Source organism: Cucurbita pepo, chromosome LG06 (genome assembly GCF_002806865.2).
Source record: "Cucurbita pepo subsp. pepo cultivar mu-cu-16 chromosome LG06, ASM280686v2, whole genome shotgun sequence".
In the NCBI taxonomy this organism is placed as follows: domain Eukaryota; kingdom Viridiplantae; phylum Streptophyta; class Magnoliopsida; order Cucurbitales; family Cucurbitaceae; genus Cucurbita; species Cucurbita pepo.
In genome coordinates this window covers 2,329,136-2,354,661 of record NC_036643.1, presented here as the reverse complement: position 1 = coordinate 2,354,661, position 25,526 = coordinate 2,329,136, and the positions used below count along the sequence as shown (strand labels likewise).

General features: G+C 34.1%; 4 protein-coding genes and 1 non-coding gene across 5 annotated transcripts in view; 2 read left to right on the top strand and 3 right to left on the bottom strand.

Moving 5' to 3' along the window:
* Positions 1–2,434, bottom strand: part of LOC111797592 (golgin subfamily A member 4-like) — a 6,222-nt gene extending 3,788 nt beyond the window's left edge. The window contains exons 1-8 of the mRNA XM_023680646.1: positions 2,138–2,434; positions 1,491–1,618; positions 1,262–1,333; positions 1,068–1,181; positions 502–570; positions 366–422; positions 223–276; positions 83–145 (exon numbers count right to left, since the gene is read on the bottom strand). Coding sequence (XP_023536414.1) covers positions 83–145; positions 223–276; positions 366–422; positions 502–570; positions 1,068–1,181; positions 1,262–1,333; positions 1,491–1,618; positions 2,138–2,321 — 741 coding nt within the window. The 5' untranslated portion in view covers positions 2,322–2,434. The remainder of the gene's footprint in view (positions 1–82; positions 146–222; positions 277–365; positions 423–501; positions 571–1,067; positions 1,182–1,261; positions 1,334–1,490; positions 1,619–2,137) is intronic.
* A 1,124-nt stretch (positions 2,435–3,558) lies between these two features.
* LOC111797019 lies at positions 3,559–13,803 on the top strand. Its single transcript, XM_023679868.1, has 19 exons — positions 3,559–3,789; positions 5,173–5,247; positions 5,379–5,606; positions 5,792–5,878; positions 5,957–6,046; positions 6,141–6,267; positions 6,400–6,491; positions 7,112–7,280; positions 7,640–7,761; positions 8,810–8,938; positions 9,074–9,172; positions 9,253–9,310; positions 9,391–9,466; positions 9,545–9,674; positions 10,795–10,952; positions 11,088–11,160; positions 11,249–11,440; positions 12,544–12,637; positions 12,747–13,803. The coding sequence occupies exons 2-19, from the start codon at positions 5,173–5,175 to the stop codon at positions 13,589–13,591; spliced, it is 2,844 nt and encodes a 947-aa protein (XP_023535636.1). The 5' UTR covers positions 3,559–3,789; the 3' UTR covers positions 13,592–13,803.
* A 1,306-nt stretch (positions 13,804–15,109) lies between these two features.
* Positions 15,110–15,181, bottom strand: TRNAM-CAU. Its single transcript has one exon. It is a non-coding gene; the product is annotated as a tRNA-Met (tRNA).
* Positions 15,182–15,929: 748 nt separating this feature from the next.
* Positions 15,930–17,154, bottom strand: LOC111797297. The gene is made up of 2 exons (XM_023680276.1): positions 16,897–17,154; positions 15,930–16,619 (listed from the first exon to the last, which is right to left on the bottom strand). Exons 1-2 carry the CDS (start codon positions 17,068–17,070, stop codon positions 16,074–16,076), a joined length of 720 nt encoding a protein of 239 aa, XP_023536044.1. The 5' UTR covers positions 17,071–17,154; the 3' UTR covers positions 15,930–16,073.
* Positions 17,155–24,218: 7,064 nt separating this feature from the next.
* LOC111797608 (auxin-responsive protein SAUR71-like) lies at positions 24,219–24,835 on the top strand. The gene has a single exon (XM_023680664.1). It carries the CDS (start codon positions 24,244–24,246, stop codon positions 24,745–24,747), a length of 504 nt encoding a protein of 167 aa, XP_023536432.1. The 5' UTR covers positions 24,219–24,243; the 3' UTR covers positions 24,748–24,835.
* Positions 24,836–25,526: the final 691 nt, after the last annotated feature.

Below are 25,526 nucleotides of genomic sequence, written 5' to 3'. Positions count from 1 at the left end.
GGGGGGGGGGGGGGTGGATGCCACCTGCAGTTTGTTTTCTTCTCAAAATTGTTCACAGGAAGTGAAACTTATATAATATTACCTTCTGAATTGCTACATCAATTGCAGGCTTTGCATGCTCATTCCAATGTGTTTTGATCAAAGACTGCAAAGAGTAAACCTTCAGAACAGAACTCAGAGGAGTAAAAGTTAGGGAATGGAAACAAAATACTAGAGCATTACCTCAAAATGGCCATAATGTGAAGCGAGCCAAGGCGGGAGCCATGCACCATGAACCTGCGGACGAAATAAAGTTAGCATCCCCCTCACAATTGAAGTTTCATCTAAAATAATATCCACCACTCTATATTATTCAAACACATTACCTCTGTTAACTCCTTAATTTTCGAAGTTGCCTCAAACTTCGCCTTCCTCATCTCTTCCTAATTTTTTTTTAAAAAATATAAGAATATACAACAAAACGTCACTGTCATTGATAAGTTCAGAAGCATCATGAAGTACCTTAGTTACTTCAAGAGCTCGTTCAGTTACACGGATTCTATTTTCCTGTTCTTCATGAATCTTCTGGAACTGTTGAAGTAAAAAATATCTTCCAATATCAGGAATTTTCATAACGTGTACAAAGTTGGTGTCAGAAAAAATAAAAGCAAGATTATCATAATCAGAAAGATAGTTTCAAAAGAAAAACTACATCCTATAAAAGAAAAATTATAGCAGAAAATCTGACTCTACTTGTCTGAAGTTTATACACTGCACTGATTTTAATTTTTTACAGACACACTAGCTGTAATGACAATGCACCTAAAGAACAAAAATCATGCATTTCATATTTAAGAATCTGCAAAATAAACAAATGTCAGAAAAGTGATAAAAATCTAAATCTAATAAGAGAGTTTAAATCATTTGAATGAAGCCTGCATGGAGTACAATTTTTTAGGAAAGCATGTGTCATAAATATGTGCTCAATTCATCGAACACCCAGGAAACACCGGATAAATAATTACATTGGGCGTATGTCATGAAAAACCAGCAGTGTGGGAGAAGAAACTAGTGAAATAACTTCTTACATTCTCTAATCTTAAAATGGCTTTCTGCATTTTCTTCTCAGCTTCATTTGCCAGAGTTTCCCAGGATTTTTTCTCCGCATTCAGCATCTCCAATTGTCTTTTGAGATCATCGACCTGCAGAAGGGTGGTACATCATCAAGCGAAGACAGTGGTTTAAAATTATAATAATAAAAGTAATGATTTTCATTTCTCACCTGTCTTTCTAATTCATGAGCACGTGCATACGCCTTCACAACCTGCTCCTCCGCGTCTAATTGCCCTTTTTTCTAAGTGTGACAATAGTTTTAAAAAATTCAGCATTTGAGTGAAACATTGTATACAGGGTTTTAGAGATAACTACGGAAGCAAGATCGAGTGTGTTCAGAGGGTGACAATTTAACCATCCTGAAAGACTAAAAGATTAAAGCCTAGACTGTCACAAACCTGAAGAGAAGCAATCTCACTTTCAAGCAACGAAATGCTATCTAGCTTGGCACTAATGATCTTTTCCTTCTGAGCTATTGCCTCGTCCTTCCTCTTCAATTCTTGGCTTTTTTCATCAAGGTGGGATTCTTCAGCATTGGGTAAAGGCAAGCGTTAGCAACCAAAACAACAACATGAATAACAGGATACCAGTTTAGATTTTGAGAAATCTTCCTAACCATCATCCAGTACATTGTTCGACACTCACAAGAGTGAAAATTAACGTATAATTCGATGCTATATTTTTGTTCCTCAACTAATCAACAATACAACAAACAATTGGAACCCAGATTTCGAGATATAGCACACCTGATATTGTCAACTTCTAAAATTCCTATATATTACTGCCAAAAACTTGAAAAATAACTTCACAATAGATCTATCTATCAGATACATATAAACACAAAGCAAAATGGCGTTTTAAATCTGGCCAGAGAATATTAAATTACCGACTCCACGAATCATAAAATCATACTCGAATGAACTGTTCTAAATTCTCCATGCAATTAGATTTCCTTCTCACTTTTTTCTTTTCTCAGACATCACAAAAATAGCAATTAAAACTTATTAGAAACGATAGCTAGAGTTAAGGATAATCGAAATCTAACCAAGCTTTTGAATCTTGGACTTAAGCTCGTCCAATTCAACCTTCAAATCAGAAACCTCGGAATCATCCGATCTGATGACTTCAACTACATGTTCCGCTTCTACATCAACCGATACATTGGCGCGGACGTGCGTGAAAACTAGGACAAGAAAAATAAATAGACTGGCGAACTTTGAAATCGCCATGGGAGCTCAAATCTCTGCACAGAAACACCAGAGGACGGAATAAATGATGAACAGACTCTTAGAAGTTCAGAACTGAAACTTGAAACTAGCCACTGCGATCGACTTTTATTTTGTCGTCATCTGTTCCACAAGATAATTGTGAATACCTTTATTTTATTTTATTATATTATTGTTTTTAATTTTTTTTTTCCATTTTTGCACCCTTTTGTTTATTCATCCTTTTTAGTATAAAATCGTATATTCTATTTTAATTCTTATGATTTTTAATATTTTTCTATATAAATAAAACTTTACTAAATAATTTAAGTTTCCCTATATATAAAATTACCTTTTTAGCCCTAGAAAAAATTAATTATTCATGGTAACAAATTATAATATATAATAATTATAATCCAAATTTACCATATCAAACGATATATAATTAATTTATATTTAGATTAGAGAGCTATTATTTAATTAAAAATCCATTTCTCATTATATAATTACATTATTTACAATTTTAAATTAACTTATATTATATTATCTAATTTTTTAAATTATTTTATTTATATTTTTGTTTATATAATTTGAGAATAAAAATTAAATAAAATTATTGTTAATTAAGATTTATTTAACTAAAAGGTTTTAACTTAAAGTTTCCTATATAAGAAAATTACCTTTTTAGCCCTGAAAAAATTAATATTCACCACTCAAGGTAACAAATTATAATACAAATTTACCATATCAAACGATATATAATTAATTTATATTTAGGTCAGATAGTTACTATTTAATTAAATCTCCATTTCTCAATATATAATTACATTATTTAAAATTTTAAATTAACTTATATTATCTTATCTAATTTTTAAAATTATTTTATTTTAGTCTATATTTTAATTCAAACATATATATAATTTGAGAATAAAAATTAAATAAAATTATTATTAATTAAGATTTATTTAACTAAAAACTAATTTATTAGGATAGGTCTGACTTTATAAAACTGTCGACTAATTTAGCTAAACCAATTTTCTTTATTTTAAAAAGAGTTTACCAAACATCTCCCAATATTCTAATCGTACGGCGAAGGGACGGTCCACGTACTACTTTCGATACTTCCCAAAGAAGGAGACCCAAGTATTCCACGTAAGCTGCCACATCGGGACCAACAGTCCACGTGTCTATTTCTGATTTGGCTTTAGCTAAGGTAATAGATTGCAATAAATCTGTTGAAGTTAGGTGATGGGATTGCAAACCACGTAACTGAGGGAAAGGAAGAGGAAGAGGAAGAGGAAGAGGAAGAAAAGTCAAATTCAAGAAAATGACTGAAAACGACAAATTTCTGATCGAGTTGCGAAATTTCGATTCTTATTTCGTTTGATGCTGCACAGTTCTTCCTCTTGGAGCAGCCGTGGTTCGAGACTCTCAGCTTCCCCTGATTTATCTGATTTAATTTCCTCCTCTGAAGTTCCGAGTCATTCCTCAGGTTAGTGATGAGTTTTCTCGCTGCTTTTTTGGCGATTTTAGGGATCAACATGCTTATAGTTAAGCTCGAATTGTAAGGATCGTCATTTTCATCGGCGATTTCTGAAATCTCTATTGTCGGTGAAGTGATTCTTCAGTGAATATTCTCGGAATCTTTTTGTTTGTTGAAATTGATGCTTTTTGTCAAATCGGTGAAGTGATCCTTAGAGAACACAATATTCTCTAAGGATCATCATGTTCATAGTTATCTAATCTGCATGTGTGAAGTCATTATGTGATGAGCGATGCTTAATTTAGTTGAAATCGGAGAAAGCAAGGTAGCCTAACTTATCACGCAATGGATGGAACAGTGTTTTCACACATTCCAAATTCTTAGTTTATTCGCCGCTGAGAGGATTAAGCTTCTGCTCTTGACTTTGAGGCTATCGGATGAGAAACTAAGTGTATTAGTCCAAGCCGAGCAGATATGGTCTTATTTGGGCTTTTCTCATGCTTATGCTCCTATACCTCTCCAACAAATGAAAGGATGTTCGCGTAGAGAGAGGTTTCCACACTTTTATAAGGAGTATTTCGTTTTCTTCCCCAATCGATGTGGGATCTCACAATCCACCCTCTTCAGGGCCCAGCGTCCTCGTTGGCATTCGTTCCCTTCTCCAATCGATGTGGAAACCCCCAATCCACCCCCTTCGGGGCTCAGCCTCCTCACTGGCACATCACTCGGTGTCTGGCTCTGATACCATTTGTAACCGTCCAAGCCCACTGCTAGTAGATATTGTAATTTTTGAGCTTTCCCTTCTGGACTTCCCCTCAAGGTTTTGAAAACACTGCTAGGGAGAGGTTTCCACACCCTTATAAAGAGAATTTCGTTTTCCTCCCCAACCGATGTGGGATCTCACAATCCACCCTTCGAGGCATAGTTTTCTCGCTAGCACTCGTTCCCTTCTCCAATCGACGTGAGACCCCCAATTCACCCACTTTCAAAGCTCAACCTCCTCGCTGGCACATCGCCTAGTGTCTAGCTCTGATACCATTTGTGACCGTCCAAGCCCACCACTAGTAGATGTTGTCTTCTTTAGACTTTTCCTTTTGGGCTTCCCCTCAAGGTTTTGAAACGTGTCTACTCCGACGTGAGATCTCACACTAAGGATGCTTTTTGAGTCCTTTAATAGTTACACATAGAATTTTCATCGAGTTGAACGATGAAGGTTTATAGACGAGCCTTTTTCAGGCCCATCAATTCTAAGTTGCAAGGTTCATTTGCTAAGTAGCCTGCAGGCTGCAACTCCCAGAATTATCAGGATGCAGTTAAATTCATTTATTATAGGATTTCATTCTAAAGTTTCTATGATCATTCTAAAGCTTCTTCTCGACCTTATTTTTTTAGATGGCATGGGGCAACATATTCAGAAGAAGAATGAAAGTGTTCGGCCTGGCTTTAGTGATATACCTCGATTATAAGGTAAAGTTCCCTGAACCCTCATCTCTGTTTTCATCAAGCAATATACAAATTCACCTGCCTTTATTATTGTATTTCATGTTTATAAATAATAATTAGTTAATTAATTAAAATTTTTGTGGGTGTTTCCAAAGGCATTAGAACAAAGAGAGAAGTGGATTAGCAAGTCTAAAAGAGCAGCCTTATGGGAAAGAGCACATGAACGTAATGCAAAGCGGGCATTGAGTTTGATAATAGAGTTGGAAGGCTTGTGGGTGAAATTTGGACAGTATTTATCTACTCGAGCAGATGTTATCCCTGATGCATACATACGCCTTTTCAAACAGCTACAAGACTCTCTCCCTCCTCGTCCTTTACAAGAGGTTTTCTTTTGTGCTTTTTATTTTTGCAAAATAAATCTGATTAATGGATCAAAGATGCATAAATTATACAGTTCTAATCACAATTTCTCCATTAAACATGCTTCATTTTTCTCCCTTACAAATATTTTCATACAAAAAGTCTTCGTATATTTCAATGGTGCAATTGTACTTGTGTTCCATGACAGGTTCGCCAGACAATACAGAAAGAGTTGGGGAAATCAATCACTGATATGTTTGCAAACTTTGTGGAAGCTCCCTTAGCAACTGCGTCTGTAAGATCCTCTTATTGTAGACAGTTTTAGGATACAAATGAGTCGATTCCTTTATTTTGTGGCATTTGATTCTGTCAGATAGCGCAAGTGCACCGAGCGACTTTGCTTGATGGAAGGGAGGTGGTTATCAAAGTGCAACACGAGGGCATTAAGACCGTTATATTGGAGGTTTAGCATGCTCTAATAGACACTTTAAGACGTTTGATCGAGATATTTGATGAACTTTCGGCCTGATTGATGAGCATTTGATGACTATTTACAGGACTTGAAGAATGCGAAGGCGATTGTTGATTGGATAGCCTGGGCAGAGCCGCAGTATGACTTTAATCCCATTATAGATGAATGGTGCCGAGAAGCTCCCAAAGAACTCGATTTCAATCTTGAAGCGGGTATGCCTTTACTGAACTTACTGGAAAAGACACTTCCCCTATTGTTGTTGAGTGAAGGACAATGTTATCCACAGTTATTCAAGTCACCTAATTCACTTTTTCACTTGCCTCTTTTCTTATTTCATTTTGTAGAGAACACGAGGACAGTTTCTAGAAATCTTGGGTGCTCGGATGGCGATAAAGGCCTTGGAATTGTGAATGTTTTTATTCCAGAAGTTATTCAGGCAATTTTCCTACCTTATAACATCAAATTTCTAGAATGTCTGGTTACTATTGAATCAGCATATTATCATGGACATAAGGATGTAGCACTATTTCTAAGTAATTTGTAGGAAAATACCGTCTAAGGTTATTAGTTCGCTTGTAACAGCCCAAGTCCACCGCTAATAGATATTGTCCTCTTTGGGGTTTCCCTGGCTTCCTCTCAAGCTTTTTAAAACGTGTCTGCTTGGGAGAGGTTTCCACACACTTATAAAGGATGCTTCATTCTCCTCCCCAATCGATGTGGGATCTCACATCGTTCCTCCACCCTTGCAATTGTTAAACTTTTCTTTAAAAAAAACATTTTAAATTTAGTTTTATTGCTGTAATGAGGAAACATTAGTCATGTTAAAGGCTTCCCAACTTTTAGCTTATATGAAAAAATTTCAAAGGATACATATACATCTATGCCAAGCAAGTCTACAAGATCAAAGTCATTATCTTAAGGATTGATTTGTGCTCATAACTTAGCAACATGTTTAACGCTTACTGTATATTCCATTCCAAGCAAGTCTACAAGTTCTGCATATGCTTAAGATTAGGTTTGCTTATGTAGCTGTTGTTCTGTGGGTTTCTGTGGCAGTCAACAGAGAAAGTTCTAATTTTGGAGTATATGGATGGCATACGTCTAAATGACTCTGCTAGTCTGGAAGCTTATGGTATTGACAAACAAAAAATTGTTGAAGATATCACACGCGCTTATGCACACCAAATTTATGTCGATGGATTTTTCAATGGCGACCCGCATCCTGGTACATTATCATCTATGCGTAATCGTTTTAATGTAAATAAATGTAGATTAATAAAAAAAATTAGCAGTAGAAGATTTATTTCTGGTAGATAATTCACTAATGTAGGAATTAGACAATGCCCAAATATTTTGTAGTTTCATTATATAAATGAATTTGTTTCTTATGAGAAACAAATAATGTTTTTGTTCCGTGATGTTTTCTGTTATGAATCTGTAATTAGAATTTACCTAACGAGATAAGTTATTTACATTAAAAAAAAAGTTTCTAATCATGATTTCTTAATGTACCCTCATAAATTAAGGATGTAACAAAAAGCAATACAATAGTTGTTCTAGTGCCTTCTTTGGTACTTTGTGCAGGGAATTTTCTCATCAGCAAGGAACCTCCTCATCGTCCAATTTTGCTCGACTTTGGGCTTACAAAGAAATTACCAAACACCATGAAACTAGCACTGGCAAAGATGTTTTTGGCAGCTGCAGAGGTTTGTACGATATTATTATTTGGGCAAAATATTAACGAATTAAACCTCAGATCTACGATTTCCTTCGATCCTTTGGTTCAGTTTAAATACAATTGTCAATTTAAAAGTTTGATGTGTGTCACTCTCTAAGTGCAACATTGCAAGGTTGAAGACTTCATGATGTTGATACTATGAATACACAGTTTATTTAATATTCAAAACATTATCATCGATGGTAAATTACATAATGTGTACAGTAAACTGTCTGCATTTTACTCTTCTAGTGTTTCAAGTCAACTGTAGGCTTTGGTTTTACGAACATATTTGATCAATTTACTGCTTGTATTATGGTTTATAACTGTAGCCCGCTTAAGTCCACCGCTAACAGATATTGTCCTTTTTGGGCTTCCCCTCAAGGTTTTTAAAACGCCTCTGCTAGGGAGAGGTTTCCACACCCTTATAAAGGGTGTTTTGCTCTCCTCTCCAACCAATGTGGGATTCTCACAATCCACCCCCCTTCGGGGTCTAGTGCCCTTGCTGGCACACCGCCTTGTGTCCACCTCCCTTCAGGGCTCAGCCTTCTCGCTAGCACATCGCCCGGTGTCTAGCTCTGATACCATTTGTAACAGCCCAAGCCCACCGGTAACAGATATTGTTCTCTTTGGGTTTTCCCTTTGGGGCTTCCTCTCAAGGTTTTTAAAACATGTCTGCTAGGGAGAGGTTACCACACCCTTACAATGGGTGTTTCGTTCTCCTCCCCAACCGATATGGGATCTCACAATATCATTACTTAAAACAGAGAAAATCATCCTCCTTGACTTTTTAGATCTTGTCCATATCAAGTTATCTCCTAAAGAAAAGCTCAAAGCACATCCATGTTTGTTTATGTGCTTACATTCCTGATCTTCCATTGACAATTTGTTTAACGAACTTTATAATGATATTACCCCTCGATGTAGTTTGTTATAGTATTAGTTTATTATGGTTATTGTAAGACAGCTAGTTGGTAAGAGAGTTAGTTGGTTTGTAGTTCTTTGCGGAAACGATTTGTAAACATCTTCTTTGATAGGGTGACCATGTTGCTCTTCTATCGTCCTTTGCCGAAATGGGACTTAAGTTGCGTCTTGATATGCCAGAGCAAGCAATGATGGTGACAAATGTATTATTTCGAGCAACAACTCCTGCAAAAGAATCACAGGTAAGTGCATCCCGTGCTCTTGAGAGTCATGATTATCTCTGATGTTACTTACAAATTTTCATTCTCTGATATCCTTCATCACGAGTCCTACGGATAAATTAGGTTCATATTTTTACTTCTTCAGTTATTTTACAGGTCACCCTTAGAGCTATGACGGAGCAACGATCAAAGAACGTGAAGGAAATACAAGAAAGAATGAAAATGAGTCAAAAGGAGGCTAAACGTTTTAATCCTGTAAGTTGATATAGCTTCTAATTATTTCTCTGTCATGATTGTCTGTGTTTGCAAATGGTGAGAGCCCATCTTTTACACAGGTTGATGCATTTCCTGGTGATATTATAATATTTGCAAGGGTTCTTAATCTTCTAAGAGGTATTTATTTAAACGTTAACTGGTGTTAACTTGCTGAAGTATTTGATTCGTGTTTTCTGAGCTTCGAGAGATTGACGCAGGTCTTTCTTCCTTGATGGATGTGCACATAGTATATCTCGATATCATGAGACCATTTGCTGAATTTGTTCTACAAGGGTGAGTTCCGAATCGACGTTTGTGTGATTATTGGTGCGTCGTCTTACATTCAGCTTGGTTTAATATTGGATGTTTCAGAAGTATTAGCAAGGAGCCAAACGTAAATGATCAATGGATCTGGAGAACACCTGCCCATTCTGAAGTGGAATCTAAGCTGAGACAACTCTTAATCAAGCTGGGGAATGAGGATAAAATACTTGGAATCCAGGCATGTATCACATCTTTATTATATATGCCACTGTGTAATTAAACCATTTTCGGGTATGTCGAAGTGCAGTTTAATGCAAAATTTCATTGCATATTTGCAATTTCGGTTTTGGTAAATTCTTGTTTATAATTGGCCCATAGCATTTAGCTGTGTGATTGAACTGACAATTATTCAGAATCCAAGTAGTAACATGGATTATGGATCCTGAAAATTTGTTCAGAGTATCATTCAGTTGTATGTTCTTCTTTTCTTTATCTCTCAGAATTAGAATTTGACTATTGATGCGAGATCGCACATTGCTTGGAGAGGGGAATGAGTGCTAGCGAGGACGCTGGCCCCGAAGGGTGTGAATTGTGAGATCCCGCATTGGTTGGAGAGTGGAACGAAGCATTCTTTATAAGGGTGTGGAAACCTCTCCCTAGCAGACACGTTTTAAAAATCTTGAGGGGAAGCCCGAAAGGGAAGTCCAAATAGGACAATATCTGCTAGCAGTGGGCTTGAGCTATTACGAATGGTATTAGAGCCAGACACTGGGATGTGCCGAGAGGACGCTGAGCACCAGCCCCGAAGGGGGGTGGACACTAGGCGATGTGCCAACAGGACACTGGGTCCTGAAGGGGGGTGTATTGTAAGATCTCGCATCGGTTGGAGAGGGGAACAAAGCATTATTTATAAGCGTGTGGAAATCTCTCCCTAGCATACACGTTTTAAAAACCTTAAGAGGAAGCCTGAAAGGGAAAACCCAAAGAGGACAATATCTACTAGCGGTGGGTTTGAGCTTGGGTCTAGGTAAATATCAATGTTTGATAGAAGACATACAAAGTCATTTAACAGAGACTTGAGTTGTTCTTGAAATGTAACACATTTTGGGTGATCAAACCAGGTTTGGCTACCTGCTTGATCTGATTTATGTTTGCTTTTGCAAGATAGTCGGTTCGGTTTTCCATACTTACCTTTTTGATTAATTAAGCTAACATTTTATGGCCAAGTAACAGTCGAGTACGAGGTTGGTACACTAACGATTGATTGGACATAGCAATTAAATCCCGCCCTTCAATTCCTCATTAATGCTATATTACCACTCTTCTCTTCTTATTGAATTATGATACAATTCTGTTAGGTGTGTGCCTACAAAGATGGAGAGGTCATTATCGATACTGCTGCTGGAGTTCTAGGGAGATACGATCCTCGTCCCGTTCAACCTGATAGTCTTTTTCCAGTGTTCTCAGTAACAAAGGGCATCACAGCTGGAATGTTGCATTGGCTAGTTGATAATGGGTAAGACCAGAATTTATATCAAGTTAAGTGAGGGTTTCAAGTCCGTATAAAACGCGCTATGTCCTTAATAGGACGTGCTGTGCCTTCATTTATTGAAACTGCTTTTTTTTTTTCCTCTTATGAATTATCTTGAAGGAAACTGAATCTTGAGGAAAATGTTTCTAATATTTGGCCGAACTTTGGATCAAACGGTAAAGATATTATAAAGGTACACATAGTCTCCCCGAAAATTTTGCTTCGTATGTTATTGCAGTGTATTTAAAGACATTTTTTCTATTATTGGATTTTATTTCTAGGTCTATCACGTGCTTAACCACACGTCGGGTCTGCATAATGCCACGGTAGATGCGAGGGAAAATCCTTTGTTAATTTGTGACTGGGAGGAATGTTTGAATTGCATGGCTAAATCAACGCCAGAGACTGAACCTGGGCAGGAGCAGTTGTATCACTATCTATCCTATGGCTGGCTATGTGGTGGGATCGTTGAGGTAATGTCCTTCGTTCTTTCATTCAATTAAATTATTGGGGTATAACTCTAATGTCAAGACTATTATCTGGCTGAGGAATCTAAGTTGGGGAGGAAAATGATAGGAGTTCAAACTAGTTAAATCATTTCATACTTCATCTAACGGCCTAAGTCACCGCTAGGAGATATTGTCCTCTTTGGACTTTCCCTTTCGGGCTTCTCCTCAAGGTTTTAAAACGCGTCTGCTAGGAAGAGGTTTTCACACCCTTATAAATAATGTTTCGTTCTCCTCCCCAACCGATATGGGATCTCACAATTTACCTCTCTTCAGGGCCCAGTGTCCTTTCAGGCCCAATGTCTTTGATGACACATCGCCCGGTGTCTGGCTCTGATACCATTTGTAACGGCCCAAGCCCACCACTAGCCGATATTGTCCTCTTTGGGCTTTCCCTTTCGGGCTTGCGTCTTCTAGGAAGAGGTTTCCACACCCTTATAAATAATGCTTTGTTCTCCTCCCCAACCGACGTGGAATCTCACAATCTACCCCTCTTCGGGGCCCAGCGTCCTCGTTGGCACTCGTTCCCATCTCCAATCAATTTGGGACCCCCAATCCACGCCCTTTCAGGCCCAGCGTCTTTGATGGCACATCGCCCGGTGTCTGGCTTTGATACCATTTGTAACGGCCCAAGCCCATCACTAGCCGATATTGTCCTCTTTGGGCTTTCCCTTTCGGGCTTGCGTCTTCTAGGGAGAGGTTTCCACACCCTTATAAAGAATGCTTCGTTCTCCTCCCCAACCGATGTCATAGGTTTGCCTATCTAGTGCTGTCCTTCACCAATTCTCTTGACACGTTTTAATGGATATTTACATTCTATTCCCTGTCTCGTTTTGTACATCTTGTGGATAAATTACGATCCTTATCGTTCTTTGCGTTGGTTAATTGTATGGTAAAGAAAGTATAATACATTGATCAGCCAGGAGACAATATTTGTGGTGCTTGGTTATTACTCATCCCTCAACATATTAACCATTGGTTTTAATCTGATCATAGCTCACAATAGTCTAAGATAGCCTAGGATAGCTTATTTTTTGTCTCATTGGTTTTAATCTGCTTAATCGAAACAGCACGCAACGGGGAAGAAATTCCAGGAGATTCTCGAAGAAGCATTAGTTTACCCACTCCACGTAGAAGGCGAGCTGTACATCGGAATCCCTCCTGGTAATCCTTTACTGCATCCTCTCAATCTATTGCATTCTTAACCATAATTTCTACCAGTTAAGAGAAAAACTGTTGCAGAGCTTTTCTATTGTTCTTTGCTTGTTTCCAGGAGTTGAATCTCGTCTTGCAACACTAACACCAAATCTTGATGATCTTCAAAAGTTCACTGGGATCAATCGTCCTGAACTACCCTCCACCTTCCAGCCAGCCATGATTGCCCAGCTTGCCACAACTTTGACACCTCTATTTAACATGCTCAATACTCGCCGTGCCATTATACCAGCTGCTAATGGACATTGCTCTGCTCGTGCACTGGCACGTTATTACGCAGCCCTGGCCAATGGAGGCGTGATACCGCCACCACATTCCTCATCATCCCAACCACCTCTCGGAAGCCACCCTCACATCCCTAAATTTTCTGTCGAGAATCCTAAGAAGCAGAAAGCTGCCAAAAGTAAGGACAGTCGTACCAACGTAAATAACAACCACGAAAAGAACTCGAGTTCCCCCGAAACAGCCGAGAATAATAGTATCTTCAGCAATACTGGTTACACTAGCCTCCCTACCAATGATCCCAGCACAAGAGTTGGACAAAAGTTCGTAGGCAAAATGTACAAAGACCCCAGAATTCATGATGCCTTTTTGGGTATAGGAAAATACGAGAATTTGACCATTCCAAATGGCAAGTTTGGGTTAGGATTCTCAAGGTTGAGATCAAAGGAAGGTTCTTTTATTGGGTTTGGCCATTCAGGAATGGGTGGATCCACAGGTTTTTGTAACATAGAACACAGGTTTGCCATGTCCGTGACCCTCAACAAAATGTCTATTGGGGATGTCACTGCCAGCATAATTCAGCTCGTTTGTTCCGAGTTGAATATCCCGTTGCCAGCAGAATTTTCGGCGCTCGGGATTTCTGGACAGCACGGTAGAGTGGAAGCTCCTTTGATTAACTGAGGATGAAAGAATGAAAGAACAAAATTTTCCATACTTATACAACTCATAACCTTTGATGTAACACTTATCAAAATCATAGTCTACACGTTATTATAGCATAGCAAACTCTTATGAATATCAAACAATTATCTATAATAACCTCAAATGTAACGATACTGATGAGTCGATAAGATGAAATTCAGGAACCCTATATAATTTATCTATTTTGCTAACTATAATGACATTATTTATCATATTCCTATGCTTTCATCTTGTTCAATTCAGAAACCATGAAAAAGAACCAATATTATTGGGGTCGGCGGTCAAAGATTTGAGCTGGTGGGATCTCACACCTTTAAGGTATTTGAGGTACGAGATGTCTCTGTTTTTGTTATCCTAATTCTGTGAGACACAAATGGAAATGCTTTCTGATTTGAAAGAGAAAGAAAGGGATAAGGTCTGTGACAGAGTATGGAGACATAATATGGGTGTAGATATCAGAGACAATCCTGGGACCTGTGGGTTATGGGCCTACCACGCTTCCGCTGCGCCACTCTGATTTGTTAGTACTATAGTTTCAGAAAGAACGAGTACCGTGCTTTTTATTTATTATTGGCCATTTGTGGAGTTTACTATAAATTTTCTCTTGATTAGACCATTTGAAATACATTAACTAATTTAGATCATTCAAAAGGTAGATAACCCACCACGCTCCTGCTGTGGCACTCTGATTTGTTGGTAATATGGTTTCGAAAAGAAGAAGTCGAGTATTTTACTATAATTTTCTCTTGATTAGACCATTTGAACGGATGTATGTACCTCCATACATTAACTAATTTAGATCATTCAAAGAGTAGATATCAGAGCCAAGTTTCGATCTTGGGATCTATGGGTTATGGGCCCACCACACTTCCGCTGCGCCACTCTGATTTATTAGTACCATAGTTTCAAAAAGAAGAAGCTGAGTACCGTGCTTTTCATTTATTGTTAGCCATTTGTAGGGTTTCTATAATTTTCTCTTGATTAGACCATTTGAACGGATCAAAATACATACATTAATTAATTTAGATCATTCAAAGAGTAAATATTAGAGCCAAGTTTCGATCTTGGGACCTGTGGGTTATGGGCCCACCACGCTTCCGCTGCGCCACTCTGATTTATTAGTACCATAGTTTCAAAAAGAAGAAGCCGAGTACCGTGCTTTTCATTTATTGTTAGCCATTTGTAGGGTTTCTATAATTTTCTCTTGATTAGACCATTTGAACGGATCAAAATACATACATTAATTAATTTAGATCATTCAAAGAGTAAATATTAGAGCCAAGTTTCAATCTTGGGACCTGTGGGTTATGGGCCCACCACGCTTCCGCTGCGCCACTCTGATTTATTAGTACCATAGTTTCAAAAAGAAGAAGCCGAGTACCGTGCTTTTCATTTATTGTTAGCCATTTGTAGGGTTTCTATAATTTTCTCTTGATTAGACCATTTGAATGGATCAAAATACATACATTAATTAATTTATATCATTCAAAGAGTAAATATCAGAGCCAAGTTTCGATCTTGGGACCTGTGGGTTATGGGCCCACCACGCTTCCGCTGCGCCACTCTGATTTATTAGTACCATAGTTTCAAAAAGAAGAAGCCGAGTACCGTGCTTTTCATTTATTGTTAGCCATTTGTAGGGTTTACTATAAATTTTCTCTTGATTAGACCATTTAAACCCATCAAAATGCTAAAATTAATAGAGGGCATGTACTTCTAGCTTAGATGGATTTAAAATATACCTTAACTAATTTAGGTAAATTATTTATGTGGCCTAAATTGTTACACATTTTATCGTATCAATTTTCGCCTCGTTTCAAAACACTGTCCAAATGTATGATGAAAATTTATTTTCTTAATTTTTTAAAAAAGTGTTAGGCCATTAAACTTTTGACTTTTTTTTTTAAAGCAAGGCTTTATTATTATTATTATTATTTTTTTAATTTCTTTTTGTTCACTCATTAAGTATTATTTCGTGTATCATGTAATTTAGGAAAAGGAAGAACATAATTATTATAAAGTATTAAAGCATAGATAATTATATTAAAATAATTAGTATAAAAAAAACCTGTTCTTTCACGCATTTCTTTGTTGAAATATAATATTTAGAAAATATATTAATTAGGAATATATCTTAAATATTATATTTTAATAGATTTACTTTGTAATATATTTTATTTTATTTTTAATATTTAATTAGTTTATATTTTTCTATAAACTATTCCATCATAATTTTATTTCTCGTAATTATGTAATATTTGTGTTAATTTAGCTGACAAATTAACACAAACAAAAGAAAATTCAATTATTTTAGATATGAGGAATGAGAGACAAATTTGCATTTCAATTATTCCCATTTAAAAGTCAGTTTCAAAACCTACGGACACAAACACCGATCAATTTACACACAAATATCACATCCATACAGAGAAACCGACCAAATCAACCATTGTTCGAAGCTCTAAACATTACTGAGCTCGCCATTAGCGTCACCGGCGGCGAGCGTTTTCCGTTTTCCGATAGCGTCGGAGCAAACAAAGTCGAGATTATAAAGCACAGGAACCATGGAAACAGAGCAAACGAAGACCAAAACAGGGCCAAAAATCCAGAGGAGCATCGGCAGGGCAGCGTAGAAGAGGCGGTTGCCGACGGTGTTGAGAATAAAGCCTTTGTCGAGGAGATCGGAGATGTAATCGGAGGTGACGGCGGCGGCGCCGGGCGGAATGTTGATCAGAATATTGGTTTGATTTATGAATCTGATGGAGAGGGAATGGCAGAAGAAGGAGAAGAGGAATAGTGTGAGCAAAGTCACGTATTTAAGAGCCAACATGAAATCACCATGGGCCCCATAAACGGCGTCGTTTAGAGGCTTTTTTATACTGTATGTGCTGCTCAATACCGCCGCTAGCCCCATACAGAGCAGAATCGAAGTGGTGGCCATTAGGGTGCATCCCATTATCGTGTTCCTTAGGGTTTGGACGGCCAGGATGTTTTTCTTCTCATTATCCTGTCAATAAAATAATTAAAAATTCAAATACCCGATCTAAAATTCGACTTTCATAGCTAAAGTTACACCAACCGTCATCCCGAGCATAATTCAACCGGCTAAAGATATTCACAAAGTATAAAGCTTCCTATCTTCCCTCGATTATATTCAAATTCCGAACCATTTGAAATTATGCTTTACTATCATAATATGTTCGGGAGGAAAAAACGTTGAGATGATAGAATTAAAAATATATATTTAAATATAATTCTTACGAGATAGAACGTAGAAATTTGACCTGTAAAATGGCAGCGATCCAAAAACGACGAGCATTAGTGTTGATACCAATGAGGGTAGTGAAAGGCTGAGTCCGAACTCTATGCCAAAGCCATGCATGATATCCAGCGCTCATCAAAAACCCTAAAGGAACCAAAATTATGTCCAAATAACAGCTCCTCCATTCTGCCCCCATTAATTATTTAATTATTATTATTATTATTATTTATTTATTAATAATAATAATAATAATAATAATAATAATAATAATAATAATACTTCTTATTCTCTCTTTAATCAGCCCTTTCCACTGCCAATATGGCTGCAGAAACAAAGCACTTATTTATAGAAGCCCATGGATGCATGTGGACTTGATTGAACACGTAATTCAGTTGGTCAAGAAATTAAGGACACAACCTTTTTTTTTTTTTTTTTTTTTTAATTTTAAAAAAATTAAATAATAATAATAATAATGTCATTACACCACAAAAGCACTTCTTTCTTCACAATTTTCCTGTTTAATTTTGTCGTTTTATGCTACTTTTAAAATTGTATAAATTTAGGTTAGTTTTGCGTAGGGAATAGTTTGAGTGAAATGATGAACGTGTTTTAGTGGAAAGTAGATGAATTTGAACGAACCCGATACATCTCAAGTCAAGTTTAGATGACACGTCATACATATTCGGTTTCGTTGTATCTTTTTCAACTACTGGTGAGTAAAGATAAGAATCCTGAGATATTAAATTTTACTATTTATGGGATAATTAAAAATTTTGTTCAATAATATTCGAGTATTGATGGATTTGATATTTTGGGTTGACGGTGATAGGTATTGGAGCGAGATGTTGTATAATAATATCAATTATTAGAAACATTGCATAAAAGATTTCAAATAAGGTGACGAAGATATGTAACGGGCTAAATCGGACAATATCGGCTAGTTGTGGGCTTGGGTGGTTACAAAGCTAATTGATGGATAAAATATCAATTATCATTTTAAAAAAACGGTAGAAATTAGAGATTCCGAGATGGCTAAGTTCGAAGAGAAAAAAAGAATTTATAGTTAGTCGAGATTACGAGATGCTAACTAAATTTAGGTTTAAGTAAGAAACGCAAAGTCGTTGGCACTCGATCGACTCGATTCTCTTGAGGTATAGGAAATTGGGTAGTCAACAGAAGGTCGGGAAGAGTTTCCACTAGATCGACTAAGGCCGTTACAAATGATTTGGGAATCTAGTTAGGTCTCTTTTTCTCGACAATAAATCATATATTTTATTTAATATTATTATTATTATTTAAAAAATAATCACATGCAACATCATATGATAAGCAATGGAACGTTTGTTATACCTCAAAATATGCATAGGTCCAAATAAAAAAGAATAGGAAATTAAATATTCCAATAAAACTATATCTTAAAATTGTCAATGGAAAATTACACCCTCCAATTATTAGATTCTAAATTTAGTTGGGCACATAAAGTGCCCTTAAAACTTTTGTATTAAGCTGTTACAATACCTTCTTTGGTGAGTCGTGGAATAACCCTTTTTCGGGCAAAATTCTTAGGAAAACGTATAGCATCTTTGTTCTTTATTTGTGAGCTAAATCGTAAATATTTACGCTTCCGTGTTAAATGACATGAATACCCATCATATTAGAGATGTCCATTTAACCCATGGGTCAGAAAATCCTCGTTTAAACTCGAGAATGAGCTAGAAGAAATTTTTTCATATTATCTAACAAAATCAGGGACATTCTCCGTTCCCGACCCGACTCCACTTCATATTATCTAACAAAACCAGGGATATATATATAGACTATTACAAGTAGGGTGAGACAAGAATTTAGGTAGAGTCGGGTGAAAAAAAAATCTCTTTATTCTCGCGAAATGGTTAATGAAGCATCATTCTTATTCCTCGTGAAAAAGGAGATCCACTAGAGACTCTATGTCATTGGTTCTTGCTCGTAAATTTTATTCAAAAGTCATGCATATATATTTAATTAAATATTTTATTAGTTATCTATAATATTTTCAAAATTAACGTTATGCGCAAATACTAACCCGAGTTAAATATTAACTATTATTGAGTATGCTTGTATAGTATTCGAGTATGTTACATGGAGCTGTTATCGAAAATAAGTAAATAAATTTGCATAAAATATTAAAAATATAAAAATTTTCTAATTATCAAATAGAAAGGTACGTAAGCTGACCCGAACACTTAAAAGCTTTCTACGCCTAATCAGAATCTCACCGATCTATTTCGATGTTCTCCACGTGGCACCCTTGGTTACCAAATAAAATAACCCATACTTTGTTTCTGACTCATTGCCACCATTATAACTCCCATCATTGAGCCTTTGATTATTATTATTATTATTATTATTATTTCTTTTTAATAACTTTGTTATTTATTTGTGAGATGGAATCTCTCTTTAATCTTTGATACCTTAGCCTTTTCTTCTTTTTGATATATCATGAAATATGAATAATTCTTTTTGTAATAATAATAATAAAGTAAATCATTAATTACAAATAAACTTATAAATATATAGTTTATTCTAATTTAAATATATAGTTTATTCTAATTATTAAATAAAGAGGATTCTCCTAACTCAATAATTGAATGGTACTTTTAAGAAGAAAATTTTTAAGAGTCTTTTTTTTTTTTTTTTAGATTTAAATATTTAAAAGGAAAAAGAAAACAATGGATCGTAGATAATGTAAAATTTGAATTTTTTTTATTTAATTTAACTTGTTGTATTTTATGGATATTTTTTTAATGTAAAATAGAAGTTACCACACACATGTTTTCCCATAATTAGAAACAGAAATATAAAAATATATAAAATAAAATTAAAAAAATTAAAATAGTTCCTCAAATTTCCAAACCATAATTATTACTTTTGAATTATTTAACTAAATTAAAAATTAAAAAAAATATAATTTAAAAAAAAAATGATTGGGCAAAACATTGCAATTGTCCATGAAAATTCGGTATGTAAATGTGACAGGAAGCGAATATAAGGTATTGTAAGTGGAAGGAAGGTTAAGAATTTGGAGCATTTTGTGGCCGACAGTTATTTCCATTTAATGCCTTGTGATTTCCACATAAGCCCAATATTTTTTGCTTTCTTGAATGCGACCTATCCCTCCATACCATAATATTATTACATACCCGCTTCTATTTAATAAATAAAAAATATCGAAATATTATAAAAAAAAATATTATTATTAGACACGAGCGTAACTAGCCATAAATCCTCAAACATCTAGAAACTTATTGATATAGAATATTAATTTTGTTCGTGTTATAATTTAGAATCTAATTTAATGAAATGAAAGTCGAGGAATATAATTTTATTATTCGATTATTTTAATTTTATTTTATGAGCTATTAGAATTGTTTTGATAGAAATATTATTGCCTAGTTTTTATTAATATGAAAAAAAAAATAAAAAAAAAACAAAAAAAAAAAAACTATAGACCATGTAATTTATTTTATTTATTTATTTGTCTTCATTTTCTGGTGAAATTATTTTATGATTTTAAATTAAATTTAAGATTTGTGAAGGTATCAGACGATACGTTTTTGGGCTTCTTACCGGCAATAATGGGCTTTTGTGGGCCGGAAACAAACCTGATCTCAGGCCCAACATCGAAACCACAAAATCCGCCTTTTGTCATGGGCGTGCAAAAATATCAATTTTTTTTAATAAATAAAAGAAGGAAAATATATTAGAAATATTAAGTTTGTTTGTTTGTTTTTTTTTTTTTTTAAGTGAATATATGAAATAATAAATTCAATCACGAAATTTTGAATTTTATGGAATTTATTTTTTAAAAGAAATATTTGGATATTTAATATATTAGTTCATTAATTACTTAACTATGCAAAATAATTTATTTAATTAATTGGTTGCTTTAGGGTATCGATTGATTTTTATTTTTATTTTTATTTGTATTTTTATAATCCAATTATTAATAGCTGTTTCTTTAGTAACAACTTTGACCCAAAAACAAATTGTAACCACCCTATTTAGATTAATTGAATATAAATCATTGATTGGCTAATTATAAAATAAATATATATATATGATTTTGTTACAACCCCTACTAATTAATTGCCATAGATTACTATTTAAATATTTTAATTATGATATATTGACCTTACGAATTTGTTGGTAGGTAGTGTAACTTGAGCATAAAATTAATTAGTATAATCGAACTTAAATCATTGGTTGGTCCAAAAATTAGGAATAATTTATATATTTCAATATTATGATAATTAATATTTTGTTTCGTAACTACTAATCATTGGTAGGTTCGTTAATTGTCAACGAATTATTCATAAACAAAACTTTAAAGAAATATATATTGCAATATTAGTTAAATTTCATATAGTTTATTTGTTAAAATAGGAAACTTTAAAGACTATATTATTTAATCGCTCCAATAAAGGAAGAAACTAATATTCATAATTAATATACTTTATTTGTTATTTTATTTTATAATTATTGATGTGATAACAGGCTAGCTATCACTTATATACTTTAGTCAATAAAATAATGTAATAGAAGAATAAATCCTAAGATTAATCGATAATTAATTAATAAAGATTTAAGAAAAAATTACACTAAAAAAGTCAAAAGAAAATTGGTAGACCATAATCAATTATTATGTTATACCTAATATCAATCATGGAGCAATTTATATAAAGATAAATAAGTAAATAAATAAATATAATTTATTTATTAAAGAATTAGAAAGTTGAGAGATTTAATTTAGATGATTTAATTTTGAATAAATTAGCTTCTTAATTAAGCAAAAGGGTGAAGAGTATGAGAGTTTGCGTTACTGCGGGGGAGCCAGAGCGAAGCACGTGTTCGGTACTCCCATCTCATCAGTCCGTCTGAACAAGAAGCACGTGAGGACTTCTTTTTTCCTTATTTTAATTTTTCTAGAACTAATCAATCATAACAAATTATTTGTAAGTATTTTATTGACTTATATTATTTTAATTTAATTAAAAATGTTTTTTTAATTAATTTTTATCAATCAAGTGCTCATCAATAATAGATTATAGTACCACAAGTCCCTCTCTTTAATTTACATTTAATATATATATATATATATATTATTTGGTTGCTTAATAACAAAAAGAATGTGGATTGATGATGGTTAATGAGTGGTATAATGATTTTGGGTGTTTGGGGTATAAATTAATTGGGAACGAACGGAATCTCTCTTTATTTCTTTCAGTGAGGTGCTGTCGTGCGGATCACGTTGCCGTTCTCATCTAAGCCCTCCATTTATTTAGGTCAAAGTCAAACATTTGCCCTCTTTTTACCGTTTAAATTGGGTAACCATCCTCAATACTTTCAAATTTAACTTTCAATTTTAACCGTGGCTAATTTAATAAAAATATTTTAACATCTTAAATTCTCTTAAACACATTTTAGAATTTTATAAATTTCAATAACACTCCTAATCTTTAATAAATAAATAAATATATATATATATATATATATAATAGCCTTAATTTAGAGGTAAACTGTTTGTATTTTATTTTAACCATACTCTTAAATTTTTAATAGTATTTAAAAACTACCTTCAATTGTAAATTTTTTTTTATTAATATATATATATATTTTTTTGTTTAACAATTTAAAAATAGTTTTAAGGTTAATAATACCTATAAATTTTTTAAAAGTAACCTTAAAAATTATAATTTTTTACTGTCAATCTATAAAAGAAAACTATCTACGAACATCTCATAATTTATCTATAAACGTTTTAATGTTATTTTATAAAATTTGTGATTATTTTTTTTAGTATAATCGTAAATGAAGTTTTATGTAAAAGGATATTTTTGGAACAAATTATTAACCTTTTACTCCTAAAACTAAGTTATGGATATATATATATATTTTTTTTGTAATTTAAGATAATTTTTTAAAAGTTTAAATAATAATAATTGGAGAAAGTATAAATTTAATGTGATTTTTTTTTAATTAATTTAGCATTCAATTATTTTATTTAAAAAATGGCATATGGCATTAAGTGATGAGAACCCATTTAATAATAAAAAAATGAAATAAAATACTCGGAAATTGTAACAAAAGATGGACATTGGAAATTGTAAAAAAAAAAAAAANGGGATTCCATCGAAATCAAAGCAAAAGGGCAGTTAGGGCAGTTAAAATATTTGAATAATGATAGTACAATCGAACGGTACGAGACTTCCTTTGCCTTTGACTCTTTGCCTCGGGGAATCAAATCAATCTCTCATCGCTCCTTTCACCAACCATATATATCTTTTTATTATTATTATTATTATAAATTTATAAATACAACCAAAATGGATCTCCACCTAAACCATCGCTTGCTTCAATCAAAATTACCTTTTTCTCCCTATTTAATATTCAAGTCAGATTTAAATACAAATTAATATATTATTCATATATATTCAAAATATTCCCTATTATTATTTTTTTAATTTTTTTAATAAAAATTGAGACTTAAAATAATTATTTAAATCGATTTAGAGAAAATATAAATTACAATTAATTCATTTGATTTGAGATTAAAAAAATAAAATGTAACAGGTGTACGGCGATTATAAAATGGAGGTTAGACTTTGGGGTCATTATTGATATTTATATTAATGGCTTAAATTTGCTAACCCCACATGGGTTATCTTCTACCGAAAATAGGAGCCGAGAGATTAAATGCCATACCTGTAAAAAGCTTCACACTTTTAATCCATTTTTTTAAGCCTTGGGTTGCGCACCCCACTTTAATAATAACGCTTTATTATATATTTTATTTTAATTATTAAACTCTTTAACTCTGGAATATAATTAAATAAATATTTAATTCAAGTATATATTTTGATTTCCAACTTTATATCATCAATAACAAATCGAGTTATATTTATGACTATTTAAGAAAGTAAAATAAATAAAATAGTAAATATGACGCAATAATTATTTTTAAAGAAATGACACAGCAAAAATTAATATATATTAATTATGGATCGGATATCAATAGAAATAATAAGTATAATGTTGATAGTCACTCACATTTTTTCTATCAGTGCTATTTAAAATTTAATTTTTTAAAATAAAATTAAAGAAAACTAAGATGGCAAGGGGTATAATGGTAATTACACACCAATTTAAATATTATTATTTGTAGACGATTTAGGGAATCTCAACAGAAAATACGGATAAAATTAATGAAAATTTTACGTTTTTTTTTTTAAATCCGAGTTTCCGAACTGCCTATAAATTCAGAGCGTCGAGAACAGAAAGGACCCCTCTCCATCTTCATTCATCACATTCCTCGTAAGAAATTAATTGCGGAATGGATCCAAATTCGAAGAAGTCGAACAAAATCAGAGACATCGTAAGGCTTCACCAGATCCTGAAGAAATGGCGGAAGTTAGCGGACTCATCGAAAACGGCGAACAAAGCCTCCGGCACGGCGGCGGGATCGGGAGGCAAGAGCATAAAGTTTCTGAAACGAACGCTTTCCTCTGGCGGTGAAATCTCCGGCGGCGCCGTGCCGAAAGGCTATTTGGCGGTGAGTGTAGGAGAGGAGCAAAAGCGATTTGTTATACCGACGCAGTATTTAGGGCATCCGGCGTTCGAGATTCTGTTGAGAGAGGCGGAGGAGGAGTTCGGGTTTCAACAAACGGGGGTTTTGAGGCTTCCGTGTGAAGTAACGGTGTTTGAAAATGTGGTGAAATTGGTGGAGGAGAAGAAGAACGGGGATTTGTTAGGCGGAGAGGAGGTGTTGAGTTTCTGTTCCTTGGAAACGCTGCACATTACGACGTCGCATCGTCCGCAGAGTCCAATGTGCAGATAAATAGAGTTGTAGGACAAAAAGGGAAAAATTAGAAATCTTTTTCTTTTTCTCTCCTTTGATTCCTCCTTTATTGGTTTTTTTTTGGATGAGGCAGATCAAATGTATGAAGAAATATGAAATATATGAATAATTTTTGTTTTTTAAAAAATATAATTAAATTTGTGATATTTCTCTCTCGATCTCTTTCCAAATCACTCGAGCATTATATTAAATTTAATTTCCTCAAATTTCATCTTTTATTATTTGTTTGTGTTTTAATTATTATTAATAATTGATTTTTTTTTTTTTTTTTTTTTTTTTTTTTTTTTTTTTTTTTTTTTTTTTTTTTTTNACTTAATAATTAATTTTTTTTTTTTAGGAAAAATATGAAGTTAAAATGTGTTATATTTTTAGTATGTATAAATATTAATATATTTAAATGTACTTAAAATATTAGATGCTCAACAAAGAATTCTTGTATAGATATTCTTTGCTCATCATTTAAGGCGGTGAGTGAGATTGTTGCCCATTGCAGTCACCCCGTTGTTCTTCGCACTTGGATAGTACCATGACCCTTGTGCCCCGGCCCTTGATCAAATAAACCCTTATATGATCCACAACTCAAAATGAGCCTTGCGACGAGATGCGGACATTCCCCATGCTGCGATTCCCTCCAGTCCGAGCGATTGCCTTCGCGGATCCAAACGCGCTCACAAGGCGCATAATAAGAATAAGATCGATAGAGACTTCGTAAGGTACCATTTGAGCAGTAATACTCCTAGAAAGGCATATTTCGAATA